Source organism: Anarhichas minor, unplaced genomic scaffold, assembly GCF_050575085.1.
Source record: "Anarhichas minor isolate MPS153535 unplaced genomic scaffold, ASM5057508v1 ptg000041l, whole genome shotgun sequence".
NCBI classification, from domain to species: Eukaryota; Metazoa; Chordata; class Actinopteri; order Perciformes; family Anarhichadidae; genus Anarhichas; species Anarhichas minor.
In genome coordinates, this window is record NW_027466487.1 from 2,769,289 (window position 1) to 2,787,224 (window position 17,936).

General features: G+C 42.8%; 2 protein-coding genes and 1 long non-coding RNA gene across 4 annotated transcripts; 1 reads left to right on the forward strand and 2 right to left on the reverse strand.

The window, feature by feature from the left end:
* Positions 1-159: 159 nt before the first annotated feature.
* cep72 (centrosomal protein 72) lies at positions 160-4,946 on the reverse strand. Of its 2 annotated transcripts, none has more exons than XM_076109066.1 (14): positions 4,847-4,946; positions 4,466-4,593; positions 4,099-4,291; positions 3,907-4,015; positions 3,115-3,266; positions 2,971-3,020; positions 2,835-2,877; positions 2,203-2,403; positions 1,925-2,106; positions 1,714-1,807; positions 1,450-1,628; positions 1,226-1,352; positions 799-910; positions 160-673 (listed from the first exon to the last, which is right to left on the reverse strand). In XM_076109066.1, exons 1-14 carry the CDS (start codon positions 4,920-4,922, stop codon positions 613-615), a joined length of 1,707 nt encoding a protein of 568 aa, XP_075965181.1. In that variant the 5' UTR covers positions 4,923-4,946; the 3' UTR covers positions 160-612. The 2 variants fall into 2 exon arrangements, with proteins under 2 accessions (XP_075965181.1, XP_075965180.1); XM_076109065.1 differs by having other exon boundaries at positions 2,203-2,295; positions 4,847-4,924.
* A 458-nt stretch (positions 4,947-5,404) lies between these two features.
* Positions 5,405-17,793, forward strand: LOC142969229 (kinesin-like protein KIFC3). The gene is made up of 21 exons (XM_076109000.1): positions 5,405-5,555; positions 5,666-5,782; positions 6,302-9,070; positions 9,295-9,391; positions 9,561-9,715; positions 9,841-10,093; positions 12,093-12,265; positions 12,446-12,511; positions 12,743-12,880; positions 12,992-13,189; positions 13,299-13,472; positions 14,005-14,152; positions 14,400-14,530; positions 14,639-14,750; positions 14,827-15,008; positions 15,085-15,189; positions 15,319-15,449; positions 15,554-15,674; positions 15,781-15,910; positions 16,234-16,463; positions 16,558-17,793. The coding sequence occupies exons 3-21, from the start codon at positions 8,963-8,965 to the stop codon at positions 16,681-16,683; spliced, it is 2,778 nt and encodes a 925-aa protein (XP_075965115.1). The 5' UTR covers positions 5,405-5,555; positions 5,666-5,782; positions 6,302-8,962; the 3' UTR covers positions 16,684-17,793.
* LOC142969231 (uncharacterized) lies at positions 6,664-11,825 on the reverse strand. Its single transcript, XR_012959103.1, has 3 exons — positions 9,524-11,825; positions 9,263-9,433; positions 6,664-9,108 (listed from the first exon to the last, which is right to left on the reverse strand). It is a non-coding gene; the product is annotated as an uncharacterized LOC142969231 (long non-coding RNA).
* Positions 17,794-17,936: the final 143 nt, after the last annotated feature.

The following is a 17,936-nucleotide window of genomic DNA, read 5'->3' on the forward strand; positions in this document are numbered from 1 at the left end:
GAGCATTCACATAAAAACAATAGCTACACTCAGTACATGCAGGGGCACCAACGTTTGCCAGGTCTTGCATTAGTGTTTGTGAGAGGGAAGTGTGTGTGTGTGTGTGTGTGTAGCTCTCCAGCCCTGAAGGCAGAGGTATAAATAAAGTCACAGTGCAGCTGGAATCTAGAAGCATTCATTCCACTGCAGCGTACAAAGCAGATGGAGACACAAGTGACCTAAAAAAAAAACGTGAAAGCAGCCAAGAGAGACACAATCTTGCCACTGATCCAGAAAATACATTATGACCTCCTCACTGACATTCTCCCCCCCTTACATTCATTTAACATAACAGCCTTGTCACACACTTATACACAAACCTCCTTGAATTAATTGCCTTTCCCCGTTACGGTTTACATCAACCAAACGCTGGCTTTTTTTTTGGTTTTTTTTAAATAATGAAACATTTTCAAAAGGGCAAGGAACACACAAATGACATGTACACTGCAGTGATATAAAGTAAAAAATGATAAAAAAAAAACAGTCTGTAGCTGCTGGGCCTCGTGCAGCGAAAGCAATGTTAATATGACGTTCAGCATATTCTTGCTTTGATATTTTCATTCAAATTCCTCTTCAAAGTTCCCCACTTCCCTTCAGCTCAGCTAGCAAACACTCGTTGGTAGCCACCAGGGACCTGCAGTACATACGCAGACACAAACAACACAGTAGGGCTGGTTTAGGTGTGAGAACTTCACGGGTTGTGGTTGTGGTTGATACAGCAAAACAAAGTGCCAACACTAAAATGGCCTGATTTCTTACCTGTGGCTTTCTTGCAGCATATTTGACAAATCCTTGACATTCTCAGCTTCCTGCACCTTCACCCTCAACCCCTCGATCTCTTTCCTCAGCTCCTCCACTTCAGTCTGAGCCTCTGAGAATGTGCAAGCACAAAATGTGAGTTTGTAAGGAAAACAGCAAAATGATCACTCGTTCAGTGCATTGCAAAAGTATTATTTATTCATCCATTACAGCCTGGAATTTAAATGATTTGTTTATTTGGATTTTAAGTTAATGGGCCTACACAAAATGGTCAAAATTGGTTAAGTGAAATGAGAAAAACTCTAAAAATAAAGAAACTGGAATGTGATACGTGCATATATTCACTCACTTTAATATGAAGCCCCAACTAAATTGGAAAAACAGCAAGGAGGCACTCTACATGTCTCCCATTGGCCTTCACACTCACCTTTGATCTGAGTAACAGGTGAACTTTTCATCATAGACTTGAGATACTGTCGTTCTAACTTGATGAGCTGTTTCTGTAGAGCGACATTTTCCCCCAAGACAATCCTCAGCTGCTCATTTAGTTTGCCCTGTGTTAGAGAAAAGACAATAAATACAGTGCGCTCTTCCAAAACCATCAAGGCCACCTGAAGATCAACATCGTTTTCTCGTGCTGAATCCACTCACAACACCACTGCCGGCTACCTCCAGCTGAGCGGACAGGCTACGGACTTCACTTTGGTGCTCTTCCTCTCGTGCAGCCGCTTGAAAGCTTAGTGCGGCAGCTTCCCGTCGTAAGGTCCTGACCTCGGCCTCCCGACTGGAAATATCATTTTCCATCATAGAGAGGATCTGGACCGCCCGAGCTAGAGCCACAAATAGAAATGATGATGACAGACATTATCTTCAAGCTTCTGTAATCAGATACCACATTCCCCAAACCAAACTCACACAGGAAGTTGTTGTTATGATGCAATGACCTCTCTCCGGTCCAGTGTTTGTCCACGAGGTTGAGGAGCATCTCCAGGGGTTTCCGATAACTACCCTGGGAGATGAGATAAGAGACGAGTTCGTGAGAGAGAAAACAACCTCAAATATGATGTGTACAATTAGTAGGAACAAAATAATAATGATTCAGTTTCAGACTGAATTCACTTCCCACCCTTTTTTTCTTGTCCCCTTGATGCGGCTGGCTGGAGCCCCCCTCAGTCCCGTTTACGCTGGAGTAGGTCAGTCTTGGAGGATGTAAGATGGGGTTTGAGAGGTCAGACACATTCAAACCAGGACGACGTGGACTGGGAGGCCGGATGTTAGCTAATGAGGAACTATGACCGTGACTTTGATCTGCATTCAAATATTGAAAACACACATTCAACAACATGTATTTGTGGATGTTGAAGTCTGACAGAGGATTTTATGAAGTACAGACACTGTTCTTACCAGGATTGGGGGTGTAATGTCCCTTGGCTGCATGTCTGCTTTGATTGGGGAAGTCCTTTTGCTTTTGTTTTCCAGGCACAGGTCTGCGTGTCTCTACATAGGGGCCAAAGGACACCTTTGGTCTTTCAGTGACTTTTAATGAGGTAGAGCTTCGCTTATGAGATGCTTCTTTCATGTGTGGCACTTTGGACCTTGCGATATCTGGTCAAATTACAAATGACATAATAAATCACTAATATTAATTCACCCTAGATGTGCATGTTAAAAAAAAGAAATAATTGGCTTCTGTCTCCACCTGGTGGAAAAGACAGGACAGTGGTCGGGGTACAACTTATTTAGTCTCCGTTATTATTTCCATTTCTGAATAAAGTATTGTATCCTGTGTTCACCCAGCTCTGATTACCTATTCAAATCCACAGATAAAAAGTACAGATCTTTTGATTAATTGCTTGTGGAACATGATATCGTTGATCCACATAAAGTTGGGACAAAAGAGGAGACAATGATCATTGAACCACAAACTGTTATCCCCGTCATTACAACAGTCTTCATCCTCTTAATAAACCACTAACATGCACTTTCCCAACTCTATATCTCCATGACTCTCTGTGAAGAGAGCTGCAAAAACTTACCGTATTTTGTAGGAGGATACCTGAGGATGGATTTAGCGGTTTCCTTAAAAAAGAACAAGAGGGCACATTCAGTATATATGATAATGTAAATGTATAACTGATAATATTGTTTGACCTACAGTGAAATAAAAATCACCTGTTTTGGAGTAGAACACCTCTGTTCTGTAAAGTCTTTTGATTCCTCCTCTTTGGGTTGTGAGACAGAATGAATAGAAGTTTGAAAAGAACACAAATACTACTAGTTTGGTTTTGACTTAGCTTTTACACTTTGACATCTTACCTTTGGCCTCCTTGAGAACTGAGTGGGCCTGGGTTGCACTTTGGTCTCCATGATTCGTCGCAGCAAAATTCAACACAATATCATCGGTGTCAGTCAGGAGAGAGAGCCTCCTGGTCAAGCGGTCAACTAAAGCCAGTCTCTGATCACTGCTTCTGGGAACCACAAGCAAGACGGTAAAGATACAACTCCAGAACATGTCTGAAAGGAGTTCATTGTGATAACGGTGATTCTTAGTGGGTGTTTTTGGCACCCGAGGTTTTAACCTGCAGACTGTATATGATAAGTGGACGTAGTCACAGTGACGTCACCCATTGGTTTGTGGACTACGGGTTTGAAGCATAGAGTTTGCCATCTTGTTTTTTTTTTGCAACCAGAAGTGACAAATAAAAGGTGTCGCTATGTACAATTTGAACACTGAGTAAGACATTTTTGGGGCGACCCAAATATTACAATTAACTTTCAGAAGCTGAAAACACACTGAAAAGGGTTAAAGTTGTAAGATGAAAACACAGACGACAGCCACACCGGACAACGCCGAGGCTTTAAAACTCTACACTGATCCACATGAGACTGCTTTCTTTATAATTAAGCAGGTGAGTCACTCCCTTTTTTAGGGGGGAAAACTTCAATCAAACATCCCCAAAGATTATATGTCCTTTTTTATACGATTCATGAAAAACATTAAAATCAGTTGTGTTTGTTTCCCGTGTTCTCAGGGTCCTTGGTGGGGCCCTCTATCAACTCAACGTTGAGCTGAAACACCTAAACCGAAGCATCTGACAATCAGCGTACCTCTGGTCAGCAACCTGAGTCAAAGACGAGCTCTTCTGCAGAGGTAGCAGGTCAGAGGAGAACTGCATTATGGCAGCTTTGCGCTCGGTGTCTCTGACTGAACAACCATCTAGAAGGCAAGAGGAGGACACTTAGTTATGATCAAAGCTTACCTGTGGTTAGCACAACCTGGGCGACGTGGCTATATCTTACCTAGCTTGCGTAGGTTGGGCATGGCGTGCACCAGACAAGGACGGTATCGTGGGTAACTTTTGGCCAGAGGGTTGAGCCTGAGGTCAAGCTCTCTCAAACCTGGCAGCTCGAACAGCACTTTCACCTCTTCAAGGGAAGGTATGCAGTTATAGTACAGGATCAGCCTCTCCAGCACTTTCACATGTTGAACCCCCTGGGGAGGAAACCATACAGTATTAAAAGGGCTTATTAACACCACGTGTTGTCAGAAACGTGCATACAAATGTATAATAAGGAAATAAAAAGGGGATAACTGGACTTTAAATGGTCGACCTTTTTCCCAGCATTCATCTTGAGGATGTGGTAGAGCGTTTAAACCCAACGTTACCTCAATGGAGACCAGCGCATTGCAGGAGAGGTCCAGAGACTTCAGACGGACAAAGTTATTCAGTGCGTTTCCCAGAAGTCTTATCTTCTCCTCGTACGTCCCCGGGAGGCTCAGTGAGCGGACATCACCTGTTTAAAGAGTTTAATGTATACATGAGACTGCGCTCAGTTATTTGCTTCTGGTGCTGTGGTTTGCAGCAGGTGACAGTTAATTGCTAGAGGCTATGTTAGCTTCCGTTAGCTTAGCCGCAGATGCTAAGGCTTGGGAAAGTAACTGGCTAATTGAGTTTTAGTGACAAAAGCTAAACTGCACGACTTAACCCGTAATTCAACTGACATTTACTCCGACACAACTACTTGTATTAGCATGACATAATGTTACCTAGACATGGATGTTTTAGTTGTAATCTCTCTCGTATCCATTGCTCTGTTATGGTTGTCAAACACACCGCCGCCATACTTTTCGAACTTAAGCTGCCTTCAGGTAACGTTACTGTCGTAGGAAATCAAACACCTCTTCCTGCATTACTGCTGCGTACAACCAGTAGGCTGGAACTCATACTAACAATGGTTATTATTTTTTACACACCATTGAAAAAATCCTGTTTGCCATAGTGCTAGATATGAATGTGCCTTTAATTCACATAACCTAATAAGGCAGTCTTATCAAAATCCGAATACACTTTTTTAAAGAGTGAAAACAGTAATGATTTTGAATAAGTTTGGCTGATCATCGTTTGTTGGCTACAGCACTATTTAAAATGTTAGTTGTGTAATACAGATATATATAATAATAATACAGATGGGTTGTAAACGTATTTTAAGTTCGAATTTATTTGCAGAGCACAGTCTCATATAAAACAAGGAAAATCGCTTTAGAAAATAATTAAAACTTAGAAATGAATACTGAAGTAATTCACTAAACTCCATTAATTCGCTTTGGCCCGTGGTACATTTTACGCGTATTACAGCTGGTGCAGTGGCAGTGTTTACGAGGAGCTATGAAGGCATCTCTTGGAGCATGCGCACTGGCCATATCCGGACTTGTCACGTGTCAAAACAAACCTGCAAGTGTTCCTGCGCAAAGTTTGGTTTGTTTGTGCTCTGTGTTTATTAGCTGACTTTATAAAATACTATCCGATATTCAGATACATGCAACAGTTTTAGTAACTAAAGTTGCAAAAATCGTGGATGTTTACAGGAGTGTCACTCGTCCTCAGGATCAATGGCGGCCTGTGTAACAGAGTGGGTAACAACATCTTGTTCCAACATCATTTTGTCTGCCACAGCATTGTACTCTTCTTACAGACTCTTTAAGGTACGTGTCATTCACCATACTGCCAATGTAGATGATGTTAAAACTTACTAACAAAGTTTTAGAAACCATAGTCGATTCAGCAATTAACGCTAGTCGATCTACAGAAAAAATATAATAATTTAGATAAAGTAGTGCTCTTTCAAGTCTTTTTTTTTTTTTCAAGCAAAATTGCCAAACATTCTCTGGTTCCAGCTTCTTAAAAATGTTATACATTTTCTCATTAATGCTTATCCTTTGATTTTGAACTTCTTTTTAGCAAAACACGTGATGGATATTTTTCACTACTTTCTGACATTTTAGTATCAATTTTATTTACTGGTAACGGAACATAATTAGTAAGCTAAGTTTTGTTTTAATCTGTTGAGTATTTTGCAGCTCAACTGCTTATTTGTAATATGTAATGAATGTGTATTCTGGTCACCCCATTGTTGAGATCTGTTATTTTTAGTTAGAAAATAGATGATCAATAAATCTATGTGTAGAATGTCTCACTCTTTCATTTTGCTCCTGTCTGTGCAGGATCACAGGGCTCCTTCAGTAGGCCTCTTCCTGCTTGGACTCTCTGCAGCACTTTGCATCCTGCTTCCCTCCAGCTCATACCTCGCCTCCATCCAGAGAGAAGCAGAGTGGGCCGGCGAGGTTTTGGCTCCAGCGCTGTTCGCCTTTGAGTTCCTTTGGCTCAGTGAAGACCACAACACGGCACACATCCTCCTTTGTGGCTCCTGTCTGCTGCTGGGATTGAGTGACTGGCTCTCAGCAGACGCTCTCACGCTTATGACACGCTGCCTCGGTTTGTCTTCCCTGTCCTGCTGCCTGACGGTGTGTCTGTTTGCCGGTAATGCTTTAGGGGCCTTTGGCGGTGTGGCCCTCAGCCTCCCGTTGCTTGTGGCTCAGAGGGTCGGAACAAACACTTTTGCTCTGCTCATTTCTCCGGCTGCAACTGAGGGTCTCACCAAGAGTCTGTTAAAGGGCTCCATGTCTGTTGGCTGTTGGGCCTCCACACAGGCCCTCAGCAGGTTTCTGTTGGATGTGACTGACCGATGTAACATAGGCCTTTAATAAACCAGTAGAGATATTGGCTGTGGGACAGAGTGACGAAATGGACCTAGGCACATTCATTTTTGCATAACTTAAAAGCATTTCAGGACATTTGTGAAGAAGATTTGAGTTGTATTAATTGTATTTCCGTTGCCATTTGAACTCATAGTGCAACAGAACTGTTTAGACGAGCTATCTGAAGATTTCCCTTTTGGAAATCACTGGCATTGTTAACACTCTCTGAATGCCTTGTAGATGCCTTGATTCATTTGTGAATCAAAACAAATTATCAACAGAGTAATCAAAAAAAGAAAAAAAATGTTAGTCGCAGTACTAGTTCCTGAATTTGAGTCCACATGCACTACAGAATAACATGCTTTTACATATGAATGTTTAATATATGTAAAAACTAATACGATGATAACTGCTTTTCAAACGGGATCTTGCTTTGTGTTTTAAAGTCGTCTGCATGGTAATGAAAAGTCTTTACAACCGGTAGCCCACGGGGACATTCTGCGTCACTGGGACGCAGCAATAACCTTTTTAGACATAATGAGAGCCCTGATGACACTAATTATGCATTTCAATTTCAACATTATGTGGGCATTTTAATTAGCTTTGTGATCATTTCCAAGGATGTCTAGCAGGCACTGCTCCTCTTTAGGCTATCGACACCCTCCACATCATGTCTCTCGAGCAGTTTTAGTGTTGTAAATTCCAAAAACATCCAGCTGCCTCAGAGTACGGGTCCTATTTGTTCTGCAGCCTCAGCGCTATCGCTGTTTATATATCTGCAGTGGTCTAAGCTCTGGGCTCTGCTCTTACCTCATCCTCGTTTGATACTTATTAAGACACTTTTTTATTACTTACTTGGTTTTTAGGGGTGACAATGTTATAACATAAATTACCTCATCCGTTTAACTCTTTGTCCATAGTGTTGTCCTTGCAAGATATTAATATTCCTTACAGATATGTGTAGGGTATGTACACTGCAGATTCTCTCTCTCAGGATTTCAGAGCTGTGATTGGCTGCCTCAGCAGTTTTACTGCAGTGTAACAACAAGCATTCATGGCTGTGTTCCTGTCTGTGGGACGGACAGGGGACCAGGAACATTTCATCATGTACTCCTTTGTAAGTTTGAGGTGCCATGATAATGATAATCATGCTGCCTGTGCTTTTTTTTTTTTTTTTTTTTTATGATTCATCGAGTTCATGTATTTTTTGGCAATGTGGAAGTATTTAAAAGTTTAGAAATGTCTCATGTAATTTTTATTTAATTGCTTTTGGTTGATACAAAATGTAAATGTACACTCAAGGAAGATTACATCGACATAACATCTAAATATATATTATAATAAATGATGTAAATGTTTATCAAAATATCACTCCAGTAATGTCATTTTACATTGCATTTGAAAGTTCTCTTGGCTCATGTTCAAGTGTCCAATTGTTGTACCGTTTACAGTCCTTGCAAACATCTCAATATTTAGTGCATTATGTTGTAGTTTATGATTTGTATGAGCACCTGGCACATCTCATCCACCGCTGTCTCTGGCTGCTGGTATCAGCGTCAACCCCCTCCTGGCTCAATTAGTCTCCATACCGACTCCGTCACCCCTCCACTGCAGCGGATGAAGAGACTGCACTGAGCATGCTCGCTGCAGATGCAGCCTGTAGTGGAGATGGAACAAAGTGGAGGGGAGGAGAAAGGGGAGGAGAGAGAACGGCAGAGAGGGAGTCTCACACACACACAACACTGGGATGCTGTTGCAGCTCTGAGAACAAGGGCTGCATGGGAAGACACAGATGGAGTGTGAAGGGGGAATACAAATGACTTGGAGGTCAGATTGTCATCATCAAAGAGGAAAAGATATGTAATAAGGTAAAATAAAAAAAGAAATATTTCAGCATGTTTGAGCGGGATGACGGTTAAAATAGAAAATAATGTAGTCTCTTGAGAAGTCCTGATGTGTCGAGACCAGTTTTTACATTCATGCATCCTTTGATTATAGTCAAGCCTTGAGTGTTATTATCAGGGTGAGAAATATAATATTTTGTCTGCTTTTCTGCTGCAAGATCTAGAGATGTATGTGATTATTTAGTGAATCTGTCATTTACAGGGGGACTTGGACGGTGTAGAGATGTACGCCTTCTACTCCCTCTTAGTCTACATCTTCTACACTGTCTTTAAGAAGGAGGAGGAGGAGGAGGATGAAGCTTTGGAGGGGGCGCAGGGATCTTCCTCAGACGTAGGTCTAGCCCCATCATGTCCATCATTGGGGTTCCTCTGTCAGAAAAAAAATCATTAATTTTCTGGGAACATGCATGCGTCATCTACCACCTGACTGGACAAAAAGGCTCTGTTTTAAAGGACGAGGACATTGGTGGTGTCATTGTTCTGCCTTTCTATGTGTGCAATGTGTAAATATTATGCCTATTACCGTCTGACCCTTATGGATGTTGCTTTGTTCAGCAGCCAAGACCTGTTTCCATGGAAACAGGGACCAGGAGGAAAAATGGCCGCACCTCCAAAATGGGAAAAAAGGCTTGTGTTCGGCTTGGTGAATCCAGTGAGTGCTCAAATAGCTTTTATTTATAGTCCAACATAAAGGCTGTGATATGATATAGAAGGATGATATAACATTCATTATAGGGATAGTTTCTACTTATTGATTATTCAGTACATACATCCCTTTACTCACTTATGATTTTATGTTTATGTGATTTGTTGTCATCCAGGCAGTAGCAGTGACAGCGATGAAATGTCTCTGAGTGACGAAGGTGAGGTACAAGGCCCGGACATCCCAGCATGCACTCCTCTGGCTGCTTTTCTGTCCTTTAAGCAGGAGGCTGAGAAGAGGAGGGCCTCGCAGGTTCAGCTGGAAACAGCAAAGGTAGCAAAACTATGTCATCACCTTGACTGAGCCGCTCACCTGATACATTAATGAGCAGTTCCCCAAATAGGAGCTTCTGCTATGTTAAACTTATGTATGTGTGTGTGTGCTTCGGTACTGCCCAGTTGACGGAGTCTCCCCTGGTGGCGGTGATGTCCCACTTGCTGAGTTTTCTGGAGCAGTACTCCCACTTCCAGCAGCTGCAGCAGCAGGCCGACCAGTACCGGGTCCAGCTGAAGAGGCACCGCGTCCAGCACCGCCGCCAGATGAAGGCCCTGCGAGCGTCATACCGCCAGCGCCTCAGGGACAAGAGCAGCATCATCAGCAGCCTGGAGGAGGCCTTCAGCCAGCAACAGACGCCCAGTCCGCTGAGCGAGGGTGAGGGAGAGAAAGGGAAGGAGGCGGAGAGAAGAGGGACGGGGATGGGGGGGAGGGGGTTAGGGTTTACATTCCCATGTGGTGGGTGTGAGGATGATGAAAAAGAGGGAGGTATAGGTCATAACCACACACATAAGTAGATTGGTTTGTGTGAAAGGAGAAGCAGAAAATGGTATTGCGGACTACAGGTAGATTTAAAACGATATGAGACTTCAGAGTGGATGAGATCATCTGATGGATGGAGAAAGATGGATTACAAGGACAATAAAGAAAGAAAGACAATTTCACACGCTCGCCATAATAGCTGTATATTTACCGGGTTACATAATATATATTTTGTGCTGTCAAATCCAGTCATTTTCCATGACTGTTTCCATGACTAGGAGCCATTGATTCTTAAAACAGTGTCCTGGTTTGTCCATTGTTGGTTCACCCTAGATTAGATTTTTCTTCAACCAGCAACACACTGTATACCTTTTTATAGAAGAATACAGTCATCAGCAGAGGAGCAGGCTGATTAGATTTATGTGGCTGTTGGTCAAGAGACCAGACAAACACTGTACAGCTGTGATTGACCTGAAGGCTTTAGATGTGGGTATCTGCCGTGTTTCAGATTTGACCAGATGGTTCTTTGACCAGAAGGGTAGCGATGCCAACTGCACTATCCTACATCACTTTTCTGTGCATGAAGCTGTAGACAGATCAGATTCCTGTCCTGAGGCTGAGGGATCCAGCCTCAGAGAAATACGTCATTATGTATGATAATGTGTGTGATAGCCAGATAGGGTTATATGAATCTCAGTGTGTAGGTGTGTTTAAGGAGAGGACCTCATGTGTACTGACTCTCATTAGTCACAGGACATAGATACAGTATTCTGGGGCGCAGGTCTTTGATACTTGTCTATTGACTCTAGTGTGGCTCTCTGTCATGAATTAAACATGGCTTAGAGTGCTGTTTTAGTTCCTGCAAAAGCCCTTGCACATGGCAGGCATCACGTGTACTTGTGCTGGCCTAAAAATAGCCTGAAGTTCATGTCCCAACTGTTACGAGGCTGTTTGGCTTGTTTGTTTACTGTAATGCAACTTGCAGGCATAAGTGATGCCTCTTGGATGTGCAGTATTTCAAGCAATAGTGCATTTTGTCTGTGTTGTGATCTGTTATTCGGTATATGATTCTAGTGAATGACTGCTTCTCCATTCAGTTGTCATTTATCAAAAATGTAACAAGAAATCCCATTTTTTTAAATCTTTATCATCTGTTTTTGAGTTGGAGGAAGTAAGTTTTTCATCTTTTCAAGCTGTTGTTTTAAAACGTACAAAGCTATCTCAGTGCCTCTGCAGACTTTTCTTGCAAGCATGTTTCTTCCAACACCCCTGATGCTCAGCTGTATCCACTTCTCCATGTTTTTTTTGTTTTTTTTAAATCTTCCTTGCACCACCACCTTTCCCTGCACCATTGTGACACAGCAAACTTGACATGGCGTGTTGATAGAATTAGAATAAGGCCTTGCCATGAAAATCAGACGATAAATAATTGAGGATGAAGAAAGTATAAACGATGCTATTCAGGTCCCTGATGAACAATAGAGCAGTTTTAGCAGGTTGTTTTGTTTTAACACTCCTCCTCGCTCCAGGCTCCACGTGGGAAGCTGCCGTAATCTGTTACGGTGCCCAGGAGACGTGAGAGTGGGAACACACGGCAACGATAATGTTAACTTCACTGCAATGCACGGTGACTGCATGGTGTGTAAAAGAGCTCTAATGTCCATTAATATTACGCACGCACAAGCATCAACCGGAAACATATAGAAAACCGGTCAGAAGAAGTTCAAAGGATATTGGCTGGTTCTATTTCTCAGTGGCGTAATATGAACATGGGTCAGAAGGTGACAGAATATGATTATGGTTATTTTCTTCTGTTAGTTATGGGTCAGTATTCAGGCTGATGGTGATGATATGCAGAGGCTGATTATAGTCTTGCTTATTTAATGTCCCCCAGGCGAGTCCAGCAGCGATGCAGGGACACAAGCTGGGGTTCACAGGCTGGTTGAGTCTCTGTACGGTCTGCAGGGTGAAAGGAGTAAGCTGAGAGGAGAACTCCGTCTGCTGCACTCACAGCTGGAGCTGAACGAAAAGGACAGACACTCGCGTATACAGGCCTTTCAACAGCAGGTAAGCGTCATATTGGTTGAATCCCAAATGCTACATCCATTTAGGAAAAATGCGCAACCTGAAGTCCAAAAATAATTGATCAAAAAGTAGAATTTATTGTGTTGAAATTTAATTTAATGGAACAAAATCTTCAACAAGCATCCTCCATTAGACTTTTAACCTTTCTCATTTCTTGCACAGATCGATGAGCTCAAGAGTTGCATAGAGGAGCGCGAGGAGGAGCTGTCTAGACTGAGAACAGCCACCGTAAGCATTGTTAACTATTGATTTAATCATTTGTCAAGTCTTTGTCACTTTACACGTCATCAGCAAAGCTGCAACCGCTGCCCACATACACCCTATGAAATGCCATGCTGTACAAATGCCACACATACTTTGTGTAAGATTATAAATCCATCTCATCCACAAGGACATACGTATGTCTGGTTTTGATGCATCTCTCATTGTTATGCTGAACCTCATGTTCAATTTCCTCAGGGGGCAACAGACTCAGAGAAGCGGGTTCTGTGTCTGTCAGCAGAGAACGACAGTCTGAAGCAGAACCTGAGCGTAACCCAAGGCCTCCTGCAGCAGCTGTCAACCATCCCCTCCCAGTCCAGCACCATGCTCATCAAGGTGAGGCGCACCAACACAGCCGAGAGCTCGCTGACGCGCTCCCGAGGCAGCCATCAGTAACCGCCAACACAAATATTTTAAGATGTGCTTTTGTTTTATGTGCTCGGCTAGGAGAATGAAAACCTCCGCAGCAGAGTGCAGCAGCTTGAGATGTCCCTACAGCAGCGTGCTGAGCAGCTGTCACAACTGGAGCGACAGAGCGAACAAAGCGAGTGGAGGAGAGGAGAGGAGCTGAGGAAACGAGAGGACCGAGTGAGGGAGCTGCAGCTGGAATTGGACAGAGAGAGAGGCAAGGAGCCAGTGGTGAAGGTAAATCTTACCTTCGACTCAGAGTGAGATTTGTTAACTGGAAACATAACAATGTTTAATATGAACTAATACGAACTAGTACCCTAATCAGATGTTTTCTCTCTCTCAGTATGTCACCCAGACTGTGGAGGTGGAATCACCGACCACATTAAAGCAGCTGACCAAAGCCAGACAGAAGAATGAGCTGCTGTCCGCTAAGCTGTCCAATCAGAATGAGCGGTGCAAACAGCTGGAGGAACACATCAGGAAGTCCGATGAATACAGCTGCAATCTGCAGCACAAGGTAACAAACAGAGGCCATTGAATTAATGTTCAACCAGTTTGGTGTGAGTTTTCACACACAGATTAAACAGATTTTAACATGCAGTATAACACTGTAGACTTGGGTAAATAATTGTTCCACACCATTTTTGAAAGTGTCTCAAGCAGCAACAAGTTGGATATAAATTGCAAGGTGGGCTTTTGACAATAATGCTCCATCATAATGCTAAATAACCATCAGCACATGTGTTATTGCTGTTGGCTGGCAACAAATCCCAAATGGTCCTCCTGATGTCATCAACTCTGATTCAATAAAATTAAAGAGACAGAATTGGAGAAGTCCAGAAGGGTAAATAAACCACATGCTGTTTTGAGAACAGATGATGAAAGGAGAGAAAATGAAAGGCAGAAGGAGGAAGTTTACACTTAGCTGCCGGAAATTCACAACCTGGATCAATTTCATTGACAGATGAACTCATTACAGAGCTGAGCCTGCACAGATTGGACCAGTCGAGCTGACAGATTGACAAATTGCTGCGCTGAACCTTTTACAGATCGCAGCGTATGAGCGAGAAATCAGTAAACTGAGAGAGGACCTGCTGAAAGAGATTGGCCACTTGGAGGAGAAGAAGGAGGAGGCTGTGAAGGCTGCAGCCACCTGCTCAGCAGAACACTTTCAGAACCTGCAGGAGCAGTTTTTCAGTAAGTTACACCAAATAATCAAACCTCCAAAGAGAGAGAAGAAAGAAACAATAACCGTAGTCTTTAAAGAGATAGTTCAACATTTTGGGAAATAGATACCACTCTCTATGAGGACAGTAATACCAATCTTCTCATTTACCTCACAGCAGGAAAGCAAATAACTAAATTCCCCAACATTCCTTTAAACTTTTCCTTTACTATTTCTTTCCTCTATGTGAGTTTGATTCTTACAATTAATTTTTGTCAGGCTTGCAGAAGCGTCTGACTGCACTCCCTCCAACTTTACGCTCCATGAAAACAGACTACACCAGTCTGCGGAGCCAGGTTCGAAACTTCTCAGACTTTTACGGAGCAGCTATCAGTGACGCAAAAAAACAGGTATACGTACATGATATCACACCATGATGTCAACGCAGTGCGTTTAGGCGAGTGATAAATCAACAAGCCTAGTAAAGAACTTCTTTTGCTGTATTTTGTCTTTTTCAGATTTCAGCAGCTATTAGTGAAATGTCTGAGGCCAACAAAGATCTCCTGGAGAAATATAGGAAGGAGGTGGCACTGCGCAGGAAGTACCACGAGCAGCTGGTGGAGCTTAAGGGTACGCAGAGAAGACGTAAGAAAAAACCGCTGCAGAAAATAAAACCTGTATCCTGAACGTGACCTTCTGTTTTTAGGCAACATCCGCGTGCTGTGTCGTGTGAAGCCTGTGCTGAAGGAGGACCAGCACGAGGAGGGCCAGTCTGTGGTGGTGACGACGGACTCCAACAATGAGTCCTCACTCAATGTGCTGAACAAAGGAAAGAGTCGCATTTTTGAACTGGACAAGGTCTTCCACCCACAGGCCACACAGGAAGAGGTATGGAAGCGAACAGCAGCACATGCAGGAAATACAATCACAACGAGAACTCTAACACTTTGTTTGTTTTCTTCAGGTCTTTCAGGAGATTGAGCCTCTTGTGACGTCCTGCATCGATGGCTACCAGGTCTGCATATTTGCCTACGGACAAACTGGCTCTGGAAAAACCCACACAATGGAGGTAAACTCTCTAGTTTTACAGCATTATTGGAGCCAAAGAGTAATAACAGATATTGGAGTCACTGAACATACCAGCACAAGTATCGGGTCCATAATGTAGGCTGCAGGCTAAGTATCATTTGATTTTCAGGGCAGTGTGGAGAACCCAGGCATCAACCAGCGAGCCCTGAAACATCTCTTCAGTGAGATTGAGGAGAGGAAGGACATGTGGTCTTACACGGTCACTGTCAGCTCTGTGGAGATCTACAACGAGGTGCTAAGGTACAGTATGCTGCGCCTTCCTTCGCATGTCTGTTTAGTCTGCAATATATTAGACCGACTAATAGTCACTTGTTTTATTGTTGTCCTCATATTGTGTTTCTCAGAGACCTGCTGAGTAAGGATGGAGATAAACTGGACATTAAGATCAACCCGGATGGAACAGGACAGCTGCATGTGCCGGGCCTCAGGGTCATCGAAGTTAAGAGCTTTCAGCACATCAAGAAGGTGACACAGTGTGTTTTAAACGATCTGTACTGATAGGATACTGAATTACCAATGACTATAACAATATATTGTTATATTTATGCTAATTATTCTTGTGTTTGTTAAGATTTTGGCGACAGCCCGAAGGAACAGGATCACCTTCGGCACTCAGATGAACCAGCATAGCTCCCGCTCCCATGCTCTGCTCTGCACCACCGTTCAGGGAACTGACCTCGCCACCGGCTCCAAAACCACCGGTCAGTCACACGTGTGTTTCTCCCGCTACAGGGACAGTGTTTAAAAGGCTCTGAATTAATAGTTGCTATAGATCTGAATCAGACTTTGGCGTTCCTCCTTGAATTCCTCTTTTTTTATTTAGGCGGTCTAGCTACTGCATAAAGCTAAATCAAAAATAAAATATTCCAAGGGCTGTCCTTGTGAATCTCTTTTTAGCAAAAGGAATGCTGAGAAAGAGAATGAAGAGGAAAAAGTACAAAAGAGAAGCTTCTGATCAGGATTCAGTCAGACACGGGATTTTCTCCATTCCACCTTTACTATGATTCAACTTTTCTTTCCTCAGGCAAGTTGAACCTGGTGGACCTGGCTGGCTCGGAAAGGGTATGGAAGTCTGGTGCCGAGGGAGAGAGGCTGAAAGAGGCCCAGAATATCAACCGCTCCCTTCTGTCACTGGGGGACGTCATACAGGCACTGAGAGCTCGCCAGACTCATATCCCTTTCAGGAACTCCCGCCTTACCTACTTATTACAAGACTCCCTGGGCAAAGGCAGCAAGACTGTCATGGTGGTGCAGGTGAGATTACTGCTCTAAATGTATATATATATGTGACACATTTGCAGTTAATTACATGTTTATGTTATGAGCCTTTATTTTGTTTCTACTAAAGGTGTCTGCTCTGGAGAGTAATGTGGGAGAGACATTGTGCTCACTGAAGTTTGCCCAGAGGGTGTGCAAGGTGGAACTGGGTCCTGCAGCCAGGAAGATAGAATCTGGTGGAGGACATTGCGACTGATAGCCTTGAATCAGCCACTTCCTGGTCTCAGTGATCACCATGGTAGCCATGAATGCACCCGTCAGATTGTCGCCCACCCGACCAACCAATCGTAACGCTGCAGCATCAACAAGATCAACAGCAATCCTGCTCACGGGCTAAATCTGTGGAGGTCTGCGTGCCATCCAAATGCCAACTTCTTGAGGTTAGGTATCGAGGCCTCCTCGTTGCCATTTTCTGCTTCTGACAAGTGATAACCCTTTATCATCAGCTAATCTGCATGCAGGAGTATTTATTCTTCCACTCTAAATGTGCCAAAACAACCTCTGACTCCCGCACGGTCTAAGATTTGACACTTCCTTGAACTACAATATCTCTGTTTCCTTTTATTAAATACCAAAATCCAGGATTTCATCTGATCAGCTTTTCTCGCTGATCACAAAAGTATTTAGAGCAGCATCGCGTTCAAACGGCTTCAACAAGCTTCCAGAGCCACAATATCAACAACTTCCGTTTTTACAGTATTAATCATCTTGCTATAAATGTCTGTACTTTGTAAGCTTCATCTCCAATCTTGTATATTTTTGAAGATTGTCGTGTGTAGGAGAATCTGTTTTGTAGTCAAAGTATGGGCTATTAATCATTTCAACGACACTCAAGTCACACATTCGTGTAGTTTTTGTGAATTTCAGAAGAGCGGTGTTGGAATGCTTCATTTCTCTTTAGTCTTGATAATTTGCCTTTTGAGAACAGAGGAAAGCATTTGAAGAAGCAGTTGGCCTTGGTGTTAAGAGTGGTAATATAACGAACTGTGCAATACCCTGCTTATTGAGGGGACAGCTTGGGCCTACATAGACAGACGATGCACTTTATTGTGAAAGATTAGGAACGTTTCAGTTCATGACAGGTATTTAGGTGCTTGCAATAGATATCACTAGTGAATGTCATACCAAAAAACATCTTATCTGTTCATTGTTCTTCTATTTATCACCCATTGGATCGAAACTAACTTGATTCAACAGTAGCAAGACATCAATGTTGCAGTAACTATCATGAGTGCATAGGGGTCACTTGATGATGTTTAGAGAGTGAATTTTCAGATCATTTTCTGAATAAATATGTATTTAAAAAGTGTCTTCTATTATTGGATGCTGAGCAACAAAACATTTAAAAAATCTTAAGTAATTTAATTACTTTAAATAATATTTTGGCATCAGTGTGATTAGGTGTTTTCCATACTGTACTATAGCACAATATATGATCACATATTGCTC

Excerpts from the sequence above, each read along its gene's own strand:
- LOC142969229 (XM_076109000.1), top strand. The coding sequence starts at position 8,963 with ATGTACGCCTTCTACTCCCTCTTAGTCTACATCTTCTACACTGTCTTT. Across the intron at positions 9,392-9,560 it reads TGTTCGGCTTGGTGAATCCA|GCAGTAGCAGTGACAGCGAT; the intron begins GTGAGTGCTCAA and ends GTTGTCATCCAG. Across the intron at positions 14,531-14,638 it reads TCAGTGACGCAAAAAAACAG|ATTTCAGCAGCTATTAGTGA; the intron begins GTATACGTACAT and ends TGTCTTTTTCAG.
- cep72 (XM_076109066.1), bottom strand. The coding sequence starts at position 4,922 with ATGGCGGCGGTGTGTTTGACAACCATAACAGAGCAATGGATACGAGAG. Across the intron at positions 4,292-4,465 it reads ATGCGCTGGTCTCCATTGAG|GGGGTTCAACATGTGAAAGT; the intron begins GTAACGTTGGGT and ends TTTCCTCCCCAG. Across the intron at positions 2,878-2,970 it reads GGTGTTCTACTCCAAAACAG|GAAACCGCTAAATCCATCCT; the intron begins GTGATTTTTATT and ends TTCTTTTTTAAG.